Source organism: Oratosquilla oratoria, chromosome 39 (assembly GCF_046742065.1).
Source record: "Oratosquilla oratoria isolate Oo_2021 chromosome 39, ASM4674206v1, whole genome shotgun sequence".
Lineage (NCBI taxonomy): Eukaryota > Metazoa > Arthropoda > Malacostraca > Stomatopoda > Squillidae > Oratosquilla > Oratosquilla oratoria.
Genome location: NC_134815.1, coordinates 6,950,871 through 6,964,180, shown reverse-complemented (window position 1 = coordinate 6,964,180; position 13,310 = coordinate 6,950,871). Strand labels below are relative to the sequence as shown.

The following is a 13,310-nucleotide window of genomic DNA, read 5'->3' as shown; positions in this document are numbered from 1 at the left end:
AGCGGCAGACAGCTTTTTACTTGCAAAGTAAACTGGTCGTGAACATCCATTAATTTCTTGTATTAACACACATCCTACTCCTACTGGTGAAGCATCTACGTCAACAATAACATCATGCTCACCATCAAAATTGGCAAGTAAATCAGATTTGGCTAACTCTTCCTTAACAGTAATAAATGTATTTGCTTCAATAGAAGACCACTTAAATTTTGCATCTTTCTTCAGTAAATCATACAGTGGAGCTAATACACTTGAAAAAAATTCTCTCAAACCTACAATAATAAGTTACTAGACCCAAAAATGATTGAACTTCACCTACAGACCTTGGTATAGGTGCCTCTAAAATGGCAGCACGTTTCCTTGGTGAAGGTTTTATGCCATCACCTGAAATGACATAACCTAAGTATTCTAAGGAACTGGTATTCAAAACAGTTTTCTTTTTGTTAATAGCAACATTATGTTTCTGAAAAACCTTCAACACTTTATCTAATCTCTTATCATGCTCCTCTTTAGTCTCACCTCCAACAAATATATCATCCAAAAAGGCAACTACTCCATCTATATCCATCAATAACTGGGATATCAATCTTTGGAAGATGGCAGGAGATGTTGCAAGGCCAAAGGGTAATCTTTTATATCTAAAAAGACCTTTATGAGTATTAATAACTAACAATTCTTGACTTTCATCATCTACTGGCACCTGTAAATAAGCATCTTTTAAATCTATTTTTGAAAATATCTTGCTTTTACCAACAACAGCAAGGATTTTATCAACCTTAGGCAGAGGGTACTGGTCACATGAAATACTTTTTTTGAATTCCTTGAAATCTACACAAATACGCATTGACTTTTTGTCAGCTTTTAACACTGGTACAATTGGAGCTGCCCAAGTACTAGAATGTACTGGTTCAATTATATTGTCATCAACTAACTCATCTAAAGCATCTTCTACTAATTTTCTGTAGTGGTAGGGCACTGGCCTTGCTTTTTTTCCAACTAGGCACAGCACCGCTCTTTAGGTGTACCTTTGCTACAACTCATGAAATTGGCAATCTAGAATCAGCTGAATGATTATCTAATTGTACCTTGGAATCCAAAACATGAATACCTTCCTCTATACCTGTGAGTGCAATACCCATTTTAGGCATTAAATCTCTTCCACATAAGTTTGATTTATTAGATTCAACTACATACAAACTTTGAAATACATTGTGACCATTATATATTTGCATAAACCTTACCCAAAACATGCAAATCATTATTACCATAAGCCTTTAAAATTTTATCACTAGGCTCCAAAGCTAAATTCAATTTCTTAACCCAATGCAAAGTTAGGGTAGACACACTGGCTCCACAGTCAATTTCATAAGGCACATTATGACCTTCAATAATAATATCCACCTTATTTCTCACTTGCAAGACATTACCTACAACACCGTGTACAGGTTCATGTGAAAAATTAACACCAACCACTTCTGGAAGGCTAGATCTATCCATTAAATGCAGCAACTGGTTATCATCACTACCAGTATCTCTCTCTTCCTGAGAAATTCCATCGAAAACCATATTAGTTTTCTTTTTATCAAACCTCTTATTGTTGGTAAATTTTCCAAAAGATCCTTTCTGGGCACTGTGAGGCTTACCTTGAGAACCTGTGTATTTACCAGAAACAGTCTTATCAAAACGGCACACTCTTTTGAGGTGTCCCTTTGTATTACAAACTGAACATTTTAAATGTGAAAAACGACAGTTCTCACTTTTATGTGGGTATCCACAATGCTAACAACTTTCTTTTTTTCTGATTATTTAAAAGTTCAGAACTAACCCCCACTTTCCTAAATTCAGTAGTCGGGAGCTTTTCCCCAACAAAAGCTTTTTCCAAATTTAAAATCTTCTCTACAGTCTCCGTTGAAGACATGGTTTTCAAATCTAAATTCTCAGCCACTAAGTTTGGGAAATACACTTTAGCTTCGACCGACATAAATAGTTGGTCTCTCACTCGTGCATCAAATAAAGTACCAAAACTACAATCCTTGGTTGATTGATTTATGAAATTTTTGGCTCGAAGGCCAAGCGCCGGAGCCGGTAGGCCATTTAGCGCATATTTATCTTATATAGATGAAAATTCAAGTAAAACAGTAAAAACAATAAACATTCACAAAAACACATCACAACAACATACACTCACAAGCACTCATATACACAATCTTAAATTTCATAAAATAAACCGATGTCTTTCAAAAACTTTAAAAAATTCTTCACACAGCTTCCTCCCCTAAAATTTGTTTAAAAGATAAATTTGTTAAGAAAATTGCCCTGCGCTTATTAGAGAATGCAGGGCACTGAATCAAAATGTGTTTTATTGTAAAAAACTACTTGGCAAGTGGGACATTGGGGGCCCAGCCTTTCTGCTCCACTTGCCATAAAAAAATTATGGGTAATGTAGGAATGGCCAATTCTGTCTTGTTAGAACAATACTTGACCTTCTGTCCAAAGAAGGACACTTCCAAGGGTTCACCAAGGGGTGAATCTCTTTTAACTTGTAACTACCGTCCAGCCTTGTCCATTGTTCTTGCCACTTTTCCATTGTATAACGATGAATTACTTGTTTGAAGTCTGTATATGGGATTTTTTGGTCTGTTATATGGCTGAGCCTAGTGGCGGCTTTGGCTGCAGCATCAGCCTGATCATTTCCAGTAATACCCACATGGGACGGCACCCAGCAAAAGTTTACTTTTATTTTCTTTCTGTTGTTAATGAGAATCAACCAGTCCTGTATTTCTTGGATTAAAAAGTGACGAGGTAATAATGTATTTAGAAAGGATACAATGCTCATGGAGTCTGTGAACATAACAGCGTTCTTATTACATGGAACAAAATTAAAAACAAACTTGAGGGCATTGCTGACTGTCAGCATTTCAGCAGTAAAAACAGAGCTAAAATGAGGCAACTTTCTCTTTAAAACTGTTAGATACAACAGCACAACCAACACCATCTTGGGATTTTGATCCATCTGTATGAATTAAAATTGCATCAGCATGTACTGATAAATGTTCCAAAAATTCACTTTTTAGCTCTACAGTAGTTCTATTTTTCTTCTTTTTAAGAGGACATATTTCAGTGGGGCATCGGTTCCAAGGAGGGAATTTGGGAGGCGTGATCTCAGCAATTATATTAGGAACAAGTCCTACCTTCTCTGTCCCAACTTCACATCTCATTTCTAAAGGTTTCGGCACGGTATGACTAATTACCCCACCGGACTCCACCGGACCCCATCGGACCGCACCGGACTCCATCGGACCGCACCGGACCTTTATCCAAGCTTATACCTACCCCACCGGAGGTTGAGATTGATCGTAGGTTAGCATGGAATGTGTATTTTGACAGTTTGTACATGACTTTGTAGGTATAAGCTTGGATAAAGGTCCAGTGCGGTCCGATGGAGTCCGGTGCGGTCCGATGGGGTCCGGTGGAGTCCGGTGGGGTAATTAGTCAAACCCGTTTCGGCAGAGTACTTTTCCTTGGAGCTCTGTCTACCGGCTGCTTTACATATTTGAAGTTTGGATTCTGTTTGGATGTCAAGACACGAGATATATATCTAAGGCTTAATTCCTCCCTGCGAATATAGAGGGGAGGAATTCCTGCGTCCACATACAAGCTATCCAATGGAGATGTTCTATAGGCTCCCGAACAGATCCGCATAGCCATATTGTGGACTATATCAAGCTTCTTTAATAAAGTTTTACATGCCGATCCATAAATTTGACATCCATAATCCATTTTGCTAAGGCACAATGTTTGGTAAAGCCTTATTAAAGTTATACGATCTGCTCCCCAGTTGAAACGAGACACTACCTTTAGTATATTAAGTCGCTGTTTAACAGTGTATACAACCTCGTTTATGTGGTGAGTGAATGTCAACCTTTTGTCCAAAACCAGACCCAGGTATTTTACTTGATCTTCATATGGTGATATGACACCCTCTAAGAATAGTGTTGGTATCTCTTCCTTGTGTCTTAGTCTGGAAAACCTTATGGTTTTTGTTTTTTCAGCAGATAATCTGAAGCCCCTGCAATTAGCCCATGCTGTTGCTAAGTTAATAACCTCTTGATTCTTTTGGCCTATTTCTAATGTTGTCGATTTGCTGCACACAATAGCGAAGTCATCAGCATAAACCAATCCATGAACTCCTGCGGGAACTTGTTCTAACAAACTATTAATGGCTATGCTGAAGAGTGTAGGACTCAGAACACTTCCTTGGGGAATCCATTCCTCTTGAAGATATGCAGAAGAGAAAGAAGAGCCCACTCTAACTTTTAGATAACGGTCAGACAAGAAATCCTTTAAACAATTGAACATATTACCCCCGATACCTCACTCTGCAACTTGCTTCAGAATGCCTCTGAAGTAGTATCGTAGGCATTTTTCAAGTAAAAAAAAAAAAAAAAAAAAAAAAACAGCATTCTCAATCTCACGAGTGATAAAAAGTAAGGGGTCCAGAGTGCACTTATTTCTTCTAAATCCAAACTGTCGGTTAGATAGGAGATTTTAAGATTCCAAAAACCAAACTAAAGGCATATTAACCATTCTTTCATAGATCTTACAAATGCAGCTAGTGAGAGCAATAGGTCTGTAACTTTGTGGGTCATGAGAGTCTTTTCCTACCTTTAAGGTTCCTATGATAATTGAAGTCTTCCAAGATTTAGGAGAAGATCCAGAAGACCAAAATTTGTTCAGCACATTTAAAAGGAATTTCTTCGGCGATATGGATAAGTGACCAACCACGGCATAAAGAATGTCATCCTCTCCAGGTGAGGTTGGGGAGGATAAAGATAAAGCATGATCCATTTCATCCAAGGTGAAAAGAAGATTATATGCCTCCGAGTTCGTATTGGTAGGAGGAATAATCGTGGTCTTGGCTCTAATTCTTCTGAAATCATCTGAATAATGTAGTGCACTTGAAATATCAGCATAATGTCTTCCAAAAGCCTTTGCTACCTCTCTTGTATCTGATATAAAAGAGTCATTTATCTTCAAAATGGGTAAAGGAGATGGAGTAAATTTTCCTTGTAATTTTCCAATCCTATTCCATACTAAGGTAGGGGAAGAGTCATATTTCAATTCACTAATATATTTAATGAAGGATTCCCTCCTTGCTTTCTTGAAGATTTTCTTCTGCTTTGCTCGAGCTCTTCTGTACGTTATCTTAATGACTAAACTAGGATATCTCCGATATCTCTTAAAGCAAGTTCTTGTAATCTTTCTGCTTAAAGCACATTCATCGTTCCACCAGGTGACTACTGGGCGTTGAGGTTTACCAGCTGTCCTAGGAATGGAAGAGAAAGCACCAGAAAGTATGATGTCTACCAGATAATCATATGCATCACAGTTACTACAAAAATCTTTAGTCTTATAATTTATCTCTGTGGATCTCCTAAATAATTCCCAATTAGCCTCTCCTGTCTTCCATTTAGGTAAGCAAGAGGAGGGAGTGTTCCTTAAATATTTGATATGGATAGGCCAGTGGTCGCTACCATGTAGATCTTCATCTACTGACCAACTGTAGTCTAATCTTAAGGATGATGAACAAATAGTTAGGTCTATAGCAGACCTTGAGTTGTGAAAGACATCAAACCTAGTTTTGGAATAGTCATTCATCAAAATGACATCGTTATTATCAATAAATTCTTCAATTATATTGCCCCAGGGGTCACACCTTGATTCCCCCCATAGAGGATGCTTGGCGTTAAAGTCACCCTTTATGATAAAAGGCTGAGGGAGCTGGTCGACCAAAGATTGTAAGTCATTTAACTCAAACTGCCGTGGGGTGGTTATATATGTCTAGTAGTCGATCTTCCAGTTCAGGTTCCAAATACAAAGAACATAAAGTGATCCATTTAGTGGTAAAGATTTGTACTGCACAAGCCTGCAACACCGAATGTAGGTGGACACTTCTGTGGTTTACAGATTTTTTAACAATGATACCAGTACCTCCATGGGCACGGCCCCAATCATAGGAGGAGATCTGTAAAATTTATAATGTCCAACATTAGGGGATAAATCGCCAAGCATAGTTTCTTGGAGACAAATAGCAGACACATCATGTTCTTTAAAGAGAATCCGAACCTGCTCTCAATGAGAATTAAAACCTTGAATATTCCATTGTATTATGGACATTATACTGTTTTCTCTTTCTTTTTTTGGATCTACTGGTCTGGTAAGAGAAGTCTGGGAGAGAGAGGGTCTACAAGATGGGTTCATTTCTAATTTCTTTGGTTTCGTGGGTGGCATTCTCCTCTCTGACAATGGTCCGACAGACGATGTAGAGTCTGGGTTATTAGTTCCTTTCTTAGATTGCATATCACGATTTGGGGAACAAGATGGAGATGAGGGTGGACTGTGGAGTCTTTTACTGCGCACAGCTTCAGACTCCATAGCTTTGCTTCTGTGTGTCTCAACTGAGTGAGGCACATCAGTCCGTGATCCCTTTATTGGGGAGCTCCCCAAGTTTGGAAGGCTGACTGATTGAGAGGAGGCTTTATTAAAGGAACCCTGTGGGGTTTCAGCAATGGGAACTTTAGGTGCCCCTCTAGATGGGACAGGAGACATTCCCTCAACTGGGGATGGGAGAACCTCCGCAGAGGAGGGTTGAGGAGTACTACAATTTCCAAGTTGTGGAGAAGAACGATTAGGTCTAGTAGTGACTCTTTCACGCTGAGGCTTGGGTTCAGCATTTGGTTGATCCTCATTGCTTCTGTGCACCTCTACTGAGTGAAGCACACTAGTCAGCAATCCCTCTACTGGGGAGTCCCCCAAGTCTGGAAGAGAGATTGCCTGAGAGGAGGCTTCATTAGAAGAAGCCTGTGAGGTTTCTACAATAGAAACCTTAGGTGCCCCTCCAGATGGGGCAGGGGACACCCCTTCAACAAGGGGTGAGGAAACCTCCGCAGAGGAGGGCTCAGAAGTATTAGAAATTCCTACTTGAGAAGAAGAAAGACCATTAGATTTCATAGTAACAGTTTTACACTGAGGCTTGGGTTCAGTGTTAACAGAAAAATTCATATTGGCAATTTTATTTCTATTGCCTTCTACAGTTGGCTGATCCACTTTACTATTTGTTTTAACAATATCACTGTATCTTTTGGAATTACTTAATAGTCTTTTAGTATGTCCTACACTTATATGTTCTGCATGAGCTTTTAGTAGTATTTCCTGTTCCTTCTTATAAATTACACAGTTCATATCTCTGGCATCATGCTCTTCTTTACAATTTATACAAACTGTTGGGCGGGAAATGTTCAGGCTGAGCACATATCAAACACAGTTTGTCCCTTGCACATCTGCGGGAAGGATGGCCAAAACCATAGCAGTTAAAGCACTGAAGAGGACGGGGCTTAAACTGCTTTACATAAACAATCTCTTTTTCTATCTCTACATAATGAGGTAGATCTTCACCACAAAAACTTAGGATAATCATAGAAGAACGAGGGATTTTAGCAGCCTTCCAAATATAAGTTGGGCACATTTCTAAAATCTCTTCTTCATCGAAGTCATACAGATCTCTATTAAAAATTACCCCTTTGGCATAACTAAAGGTGTAGTGGGGTTTAACTTCCTTAATGTCGGATTTCTGTTTCAAGTTAAGCACCATGGCAGCTTACATGAATTAAGAAAGAATTTCTTCCAAATCTTGATACCTGCGAATTATTCAAATTACCAGAGCCAAGGTGACTCTTCAAGAATCTTCTAAACTCGAACAAGTTAGCATGTTCCTTTGCAAGAGTGATAATAAGCCACTTAGCTGGATTGGGAGGCCTCTGCACACTTTCCTTCCTTTCCTCTACCGGGTTTTCTGGATAAAAGATGTCCAGGTTAAGTGGCATTCTAGCAACAAGTTGGGCCGAAGATTCATTTTTATTGCAATTATTATAATCCAAGCAGGCAGCAGCTGCATCCTGATTAGAAAGAAATGAGATCCAGACTAGCCAAGCTTTAAAGTTGTCTTTAATTTGTCCAAATTCACGGAACTTTTCATATAAGTCTGTATAACTCTTATCAAGAGAGACATATTTTAAATGTAAGATTCTATGACTATTAGGGGCAGTATTTGATTGATTGATTTTACCGAAGTCCTTTTTCAAGCTGGAGTCATCAACTGGGGTTTTTATTTTTGCTGAGTCAATATCGTCAACATTAGGATTGGCAGTATTAGAAGAGGGATCGGGGGGTTTAGGAGGAGGATCAGGTAATGGTGGAAGTTTAGAATATTCAGTTTGAGCAGCCGCCATGATCGTGCATATTTATGAGGCCACACCATATATTAGGAAAGAAAGATAAATGCATAGAAGAAGATACTGCAGTTGCCTGATGCCTCAAGCAATAAAAGAAAAGTCTCTGCAGAGTTGAGAAGTTTCAGAAACGACTATTTACATATGCAGGGCCTCGGAGGTGAGTTAGAGACTTTGTCAACCCGGGGTTTGTCCTCTTTTGTTTTGTCCCATTTAGGATGGGTCCGGCGTAGTCACTCTGCATGTGTACTGGATAGGGAGAAAGGAAATCGGCAGCCTAGTACCTACCTCACAAACATGCATTCCCCAGTCGGTGGGCTCTCGGCCCTCGCAGGGAGTAGTGACCTCGCGGTATACATCCCCACTTGACTGGGTTCAGACATGTAGCTTGGGAGGCACCAAGATACCAGAACTTTCCTTAATAAGTATTAGAGAAAGATGGTGAAAAGGAGAGTAGGGTAGCAAATATGAAGGATAGGGATAGGGGAATTCACAAAGGAAAAGGGTGAGGGACCCCCTATCTATTCACTACCCCCAAAAACATCATCCTACAACAACTGTCATAGGATGAGGGCGACAAATCCTATGAGTATTCCAGTCCATAGTCAAAGACAAGCTAGGGTCGTCAACAAAAAGACTTTTGGCTCAGTTTTCGTCTGGTAGCTTAGGGCTGACCTCTCCAGTATGGTTGCACCTGGCTGGCACAGCTCAGCCTGTCCTTGCTACATGGAAGCCCCCCCACTACATCAAAGTACTGGGCCTCGGGGGGGTGGGGGGGCTACAATCCTTGGCTAGATTTTTCAAGTCAGCATACAAGTCTCTTAAACTTTCATCAGATTTTTTCTTTCTCTTCTGAAATCTGATTAAACTCCGATGATAGCTCGGTTTAACCTTGTAATGTGATTCTAAAAGCTTCACTACATCACTATAGTTCTTTACATGAGGTAAATCAGGCGAACTTAGGAAGACTAAAGTACTATAAATTTCACTTCCTAAGGAAACTAATAAATAATTTTTCTTCTTGGCATCATCAGTGATTCCATTATGTGCAAAATGAGCCTGCAACATGCTATGCCAAATCTCCCATCTGATTTTATTGGGGTCAAAACAGTCAATCTTACCTGAGTTATTCGCCATTTTAAATCAATTGTAGTAAATCCTGTTTAATCCTTGTGAAACAAATGACTCTTGTAGCCTACTAAACCTAGGCTATCTGCGAATCCGTAGTGGCATGGACGACCCTGATAGTGGGAATCGGCGAGAATGTCTTCATCCTTGGATTTCTCCACCATCAGTATATAAGACAGCTATTTCCGTCTTTCAAAACAGTAACTAGTCCATCCACAAACAAATCCTCAGATCCTCGTCGCCACTGTTGCTGTGTGGCTGGGAATCTGAATTAAATAACAGGAACCAAGTTTGCTCTTTATTGAGAGCTCAACAGAGACTGTAAACCAGTGTTGCCACTGTGATCCATGCCAGTTCCCACAAAGGAGTGAGTTTTTTCCCACAAAATTCCCACAAGGAAATCCGAATTACCACATTTTTTCCCACAAAAAGAAGGAATTATTATAAACACAAATAAGTTCATTGCAACATATATTTAATCAAATTATACAAAAAAAATGGTAAGCAGTTTAATCATAATAGATTGGAATTTACAGTAACTTAAAATTTACTTTTGTATGAAAGATATAATTCAGAAAGAAAAATAAAGTATTGTCTTTTACATTGAAATTAAGTTGTAATGATTTCTTCTAAAACTGCAATGAAATTATAAAAAAAAATATATATATTAAAAACACAATTTCATTCTATGTCTACTTCCAAATAAACAATATCTTGGTTTTCTCGTGTTTTTTCTTCAGCCTTAGCAAAAAAGTTCTTTAACATGTCTTCAGTGGGAATAAAGTCAACACAAGATGAACCCTGAAGAGACAAGCCATACCTAATTTGCAAAATAGCCTCAACAGATTTTACACTAAATTTGTTCCTTTTGAGTGCACGATGTTCATAACCGAAAATACCCTTTCCACATTTGCATTTGAGAAAGGCAAAGACAATAATGCCAAGGCGAAGGCAGAAATATTAGGGAACTTCCGGTTACCTGCAGAATCTAGTTTTTTATATACCTCTGCCCAAGATGCAACACTGCTTTCCAAACATGATTTTGGCCATTGCTCAAGGTTAAGTACACCCCATTCATTTTCTAGTTCATCTATATCTCTGACTATAGATCTGTACCTGGAAGCAATAGTTGCAATAGAACCCTTGATTTGAGAAGTTGCTAAACGAGGATGCAATTTCTGTAAAAGAAGTAGGGTGTCAACATTATCTGGCAGGCGTAGCTGCACTTGATTATTCAACTCAAGTACAAACTCTTTACATTTCTCTTTGACGTTAATCAACTGGTTATTGGTTAAGGTACAAGAGTCTGCAAATGTGTTGAATTCATCACCAAAATTGATAGCATTCAAAGGCAAAATATAATTCTGAAATTTTAAAGAAGGGAGATCTTTGGCACATTTTGATAAGTGAACTGATTCTACCACCATATGCATAATATTATGATACATATCGATCAGGTCTTCAGTAAGTTTAGCTACCTCAACATTTTGCCCTTGGAAAAGTGTGTTGACTCTCACCACCTCCTTAAGTACTTTCCGAACATATAAAAGGTACAACTTATTATGATGATCATTGTATGCTTGGATTAGTTGTTTTGCTGTGTAGCAACGCTCACTTATTTCGTACATTTCAAAATGCAGTTTTAGGGAGTCCTATTGATTAAGCAAGGATAGCACTGATTGCCCCCAAACGGGAGAACCAACGTGTGCTAGCTAACCCAGGCACTTTCTTGGGTACACGATCATCGCGAACTTTATACAACTTTGTATATTCATTGGTCCTATATAGACTATTAGAGAACCATGTGTGTGTCTCTCTAACTAAAAAATCAAGAACAGTGGGGAGGTTTTCACATGCCTTACTTGCAGCTAGATGCAGGGAATGACGCACACATCTAATAAGTTATTTCAGGGTTGTCATTCTTCAATCATGTTATGAGTGATGACGACTTACAATTGAATTTGCCCTATCTGTGCCTATACCTATCAATTTGTTAACATCTAATCCATCTTCCATCAAACAGTTTTTGACAATTATATAAACGGTGTCTGCTTTTGCATCTCTTAAAGGTACTAAACGGTAAAAAGTGATTGTTCCTGTCCACCTACTTTATGTAAACTGTATGTCGTCACTTGAGGTCTACGTTTGGTACGTCCGAGTCTTACTGTGCACTCAATTCAAATTTCGTAATTCGTTCTGTACGTCGGTTCTACTCTCCACTTTCCGCTCTCACACACTCTATGTGAAATCACGCTTGCGGTCCCGTCAGACGTGCAAAACGTTCTCCTTTATTTCTATAGGTTCTGTACGTATCACGGTAGCCAGTTTGGGCTACAAGTCGCAAATTGGGCTACTTTGGAAAGCTCGGCGCGACTTAAATTTGAGTTTTGCGACTTGCGACATTTTGAGCTACTTTTGAAGTTGGGCTACTTTTGGGCTACTAATGAGAAGACTGGTAGTTATTACTTCTGCATTCATGAAGACTAATAGAGAAGTGATCATTTCTGCATTCAGGAATTAATTTTGGCATAATTTAGCATATTTTTGGCGACAGTTGGCATTTTTTCTTGGTAAAACCAACCAGGTAACCCTAGTCCGATTTGAGACTGCTACGTAGGATGAAAATCAGGAACGTATTCAACGTGCTAGATCGTCCCGCTCGCTTCTCGGCCCGCAGACCCACAGTACGAAATGTACGAAATTGTACATATTCAAATATGAATACTAACAGGAACGTATTCAACCTGCTAGATCGTCCTGCTCGCATCTCGCATAATCTTTGAGGGGAGAATCAGAAAATTAACACTAGAAGTTGATTGTAGGTAAATATATATATATATATAGATTCATATATATGATATATATATACATATGCATATATATATATATATATATATATATATATATATATATATGTATGTATGTATACTTATATATTGGGCTACTAGGGTAAACTTACTACGGTAAATATAACAAAAGAAATAATCAAAAGGTGTATAGATAAACTCAAAGTTAATAAAACATCAGGGCCTGAGACCCTCCAACAAAAACGCAAAATATCCACGAAAAAATCCCACAGATATTGAAGTGTTAAAGTCCTCTCTCAAAACATCCCATGTGAGCAAATTTCTCCCACAAATTTGTGGGAAATTCCCACAAAACGGCATCCCTGACGTAAACAAGCCAGGATTGACGTCATAGTATCAGTACTTGAACAAAAACAAAAGACGTCTATAAAGGATCCAAATATATAAACAACACCAACAGGTGCTATAGAGCATCAAAACATATTACAGAGTATTCAACATATGAGAATCTCATGGTATGTAAGGAACCTACAGCACAAGTATACAATTCTTATACACCAACACAAAGTCTATTGTAAAATAAGAATAATGCAATAATACAATTAATCTCAATTTACAACAATATTGATTTCAACTGACAGCTATCTTTGTTAACTCCCTTCTTAGTAATTTTCCACTTGGATTCTTTGGCAGCTGATTAACAAAGAAAACGCCCCCAGACAAGTGCTTGTAGGTAGCCAACCGCCCTTCAAGATGTTTATGAATTGCCGCTTCTTCTACAGGTTTTTTTAATACAATATAAGCACGAGGTGCTTCCCCCAACCGCTCATCTGGGATACCCACAACACCAACATCCTGGACTGCCTCATGCTGAAGAAGAACATCCTCAATCTCAGAGGGGGAAACCTAGAATCAAAGAACATTCGTTTACAAGTCTTTTAAACAAAATTACAGTATGAACCAATACAGCAAACCTTCTACAAGTCAAATTATATGGTTATAAGAGGCTGGTAGAAAAGAAGAAAGAGGAGTAGAAGATGGGCATTACATTTTATGGGTTAGGTGATTATAAAACAATATAGTAAGC

At 38.6% G+C, this 13,310-nt stretch overlaps 2 protein-coding genes across 2 annotated transcripts in view; both read right to left on the bottom strand.

The window, feature by feature from the left end:
- Positions 1 to 13,310, bottom strand: part of LOC143020268 (putative 4-coumarate--CoA ligase 3) — a 343,617-nt gene that overhangs the window by 173,092 nt on the left and 157,215 nt on the right. The window lies entirely within an intron of this gene.
- LOC143020365 (luciferin 4-monooxygenase-like) overlaps positions 12,839 to 13,310 on the bottom strand; it is a 36,033-nt gene continuing 35,561 nt past the window's right edge. Inside the window, exon 5 of the mRNA XM_076176735.1 lies at positions 12,839 to 13,129. Coding sequence (XP_076032850.1) covers positions 12,854 to 13,129 — 276 coding nt within the window. The 3' untranslated portion in view covers positions 12,839 to 12,853. The remainder of the gene's footprint in view (positions 13,130 to 13,310) is intronic.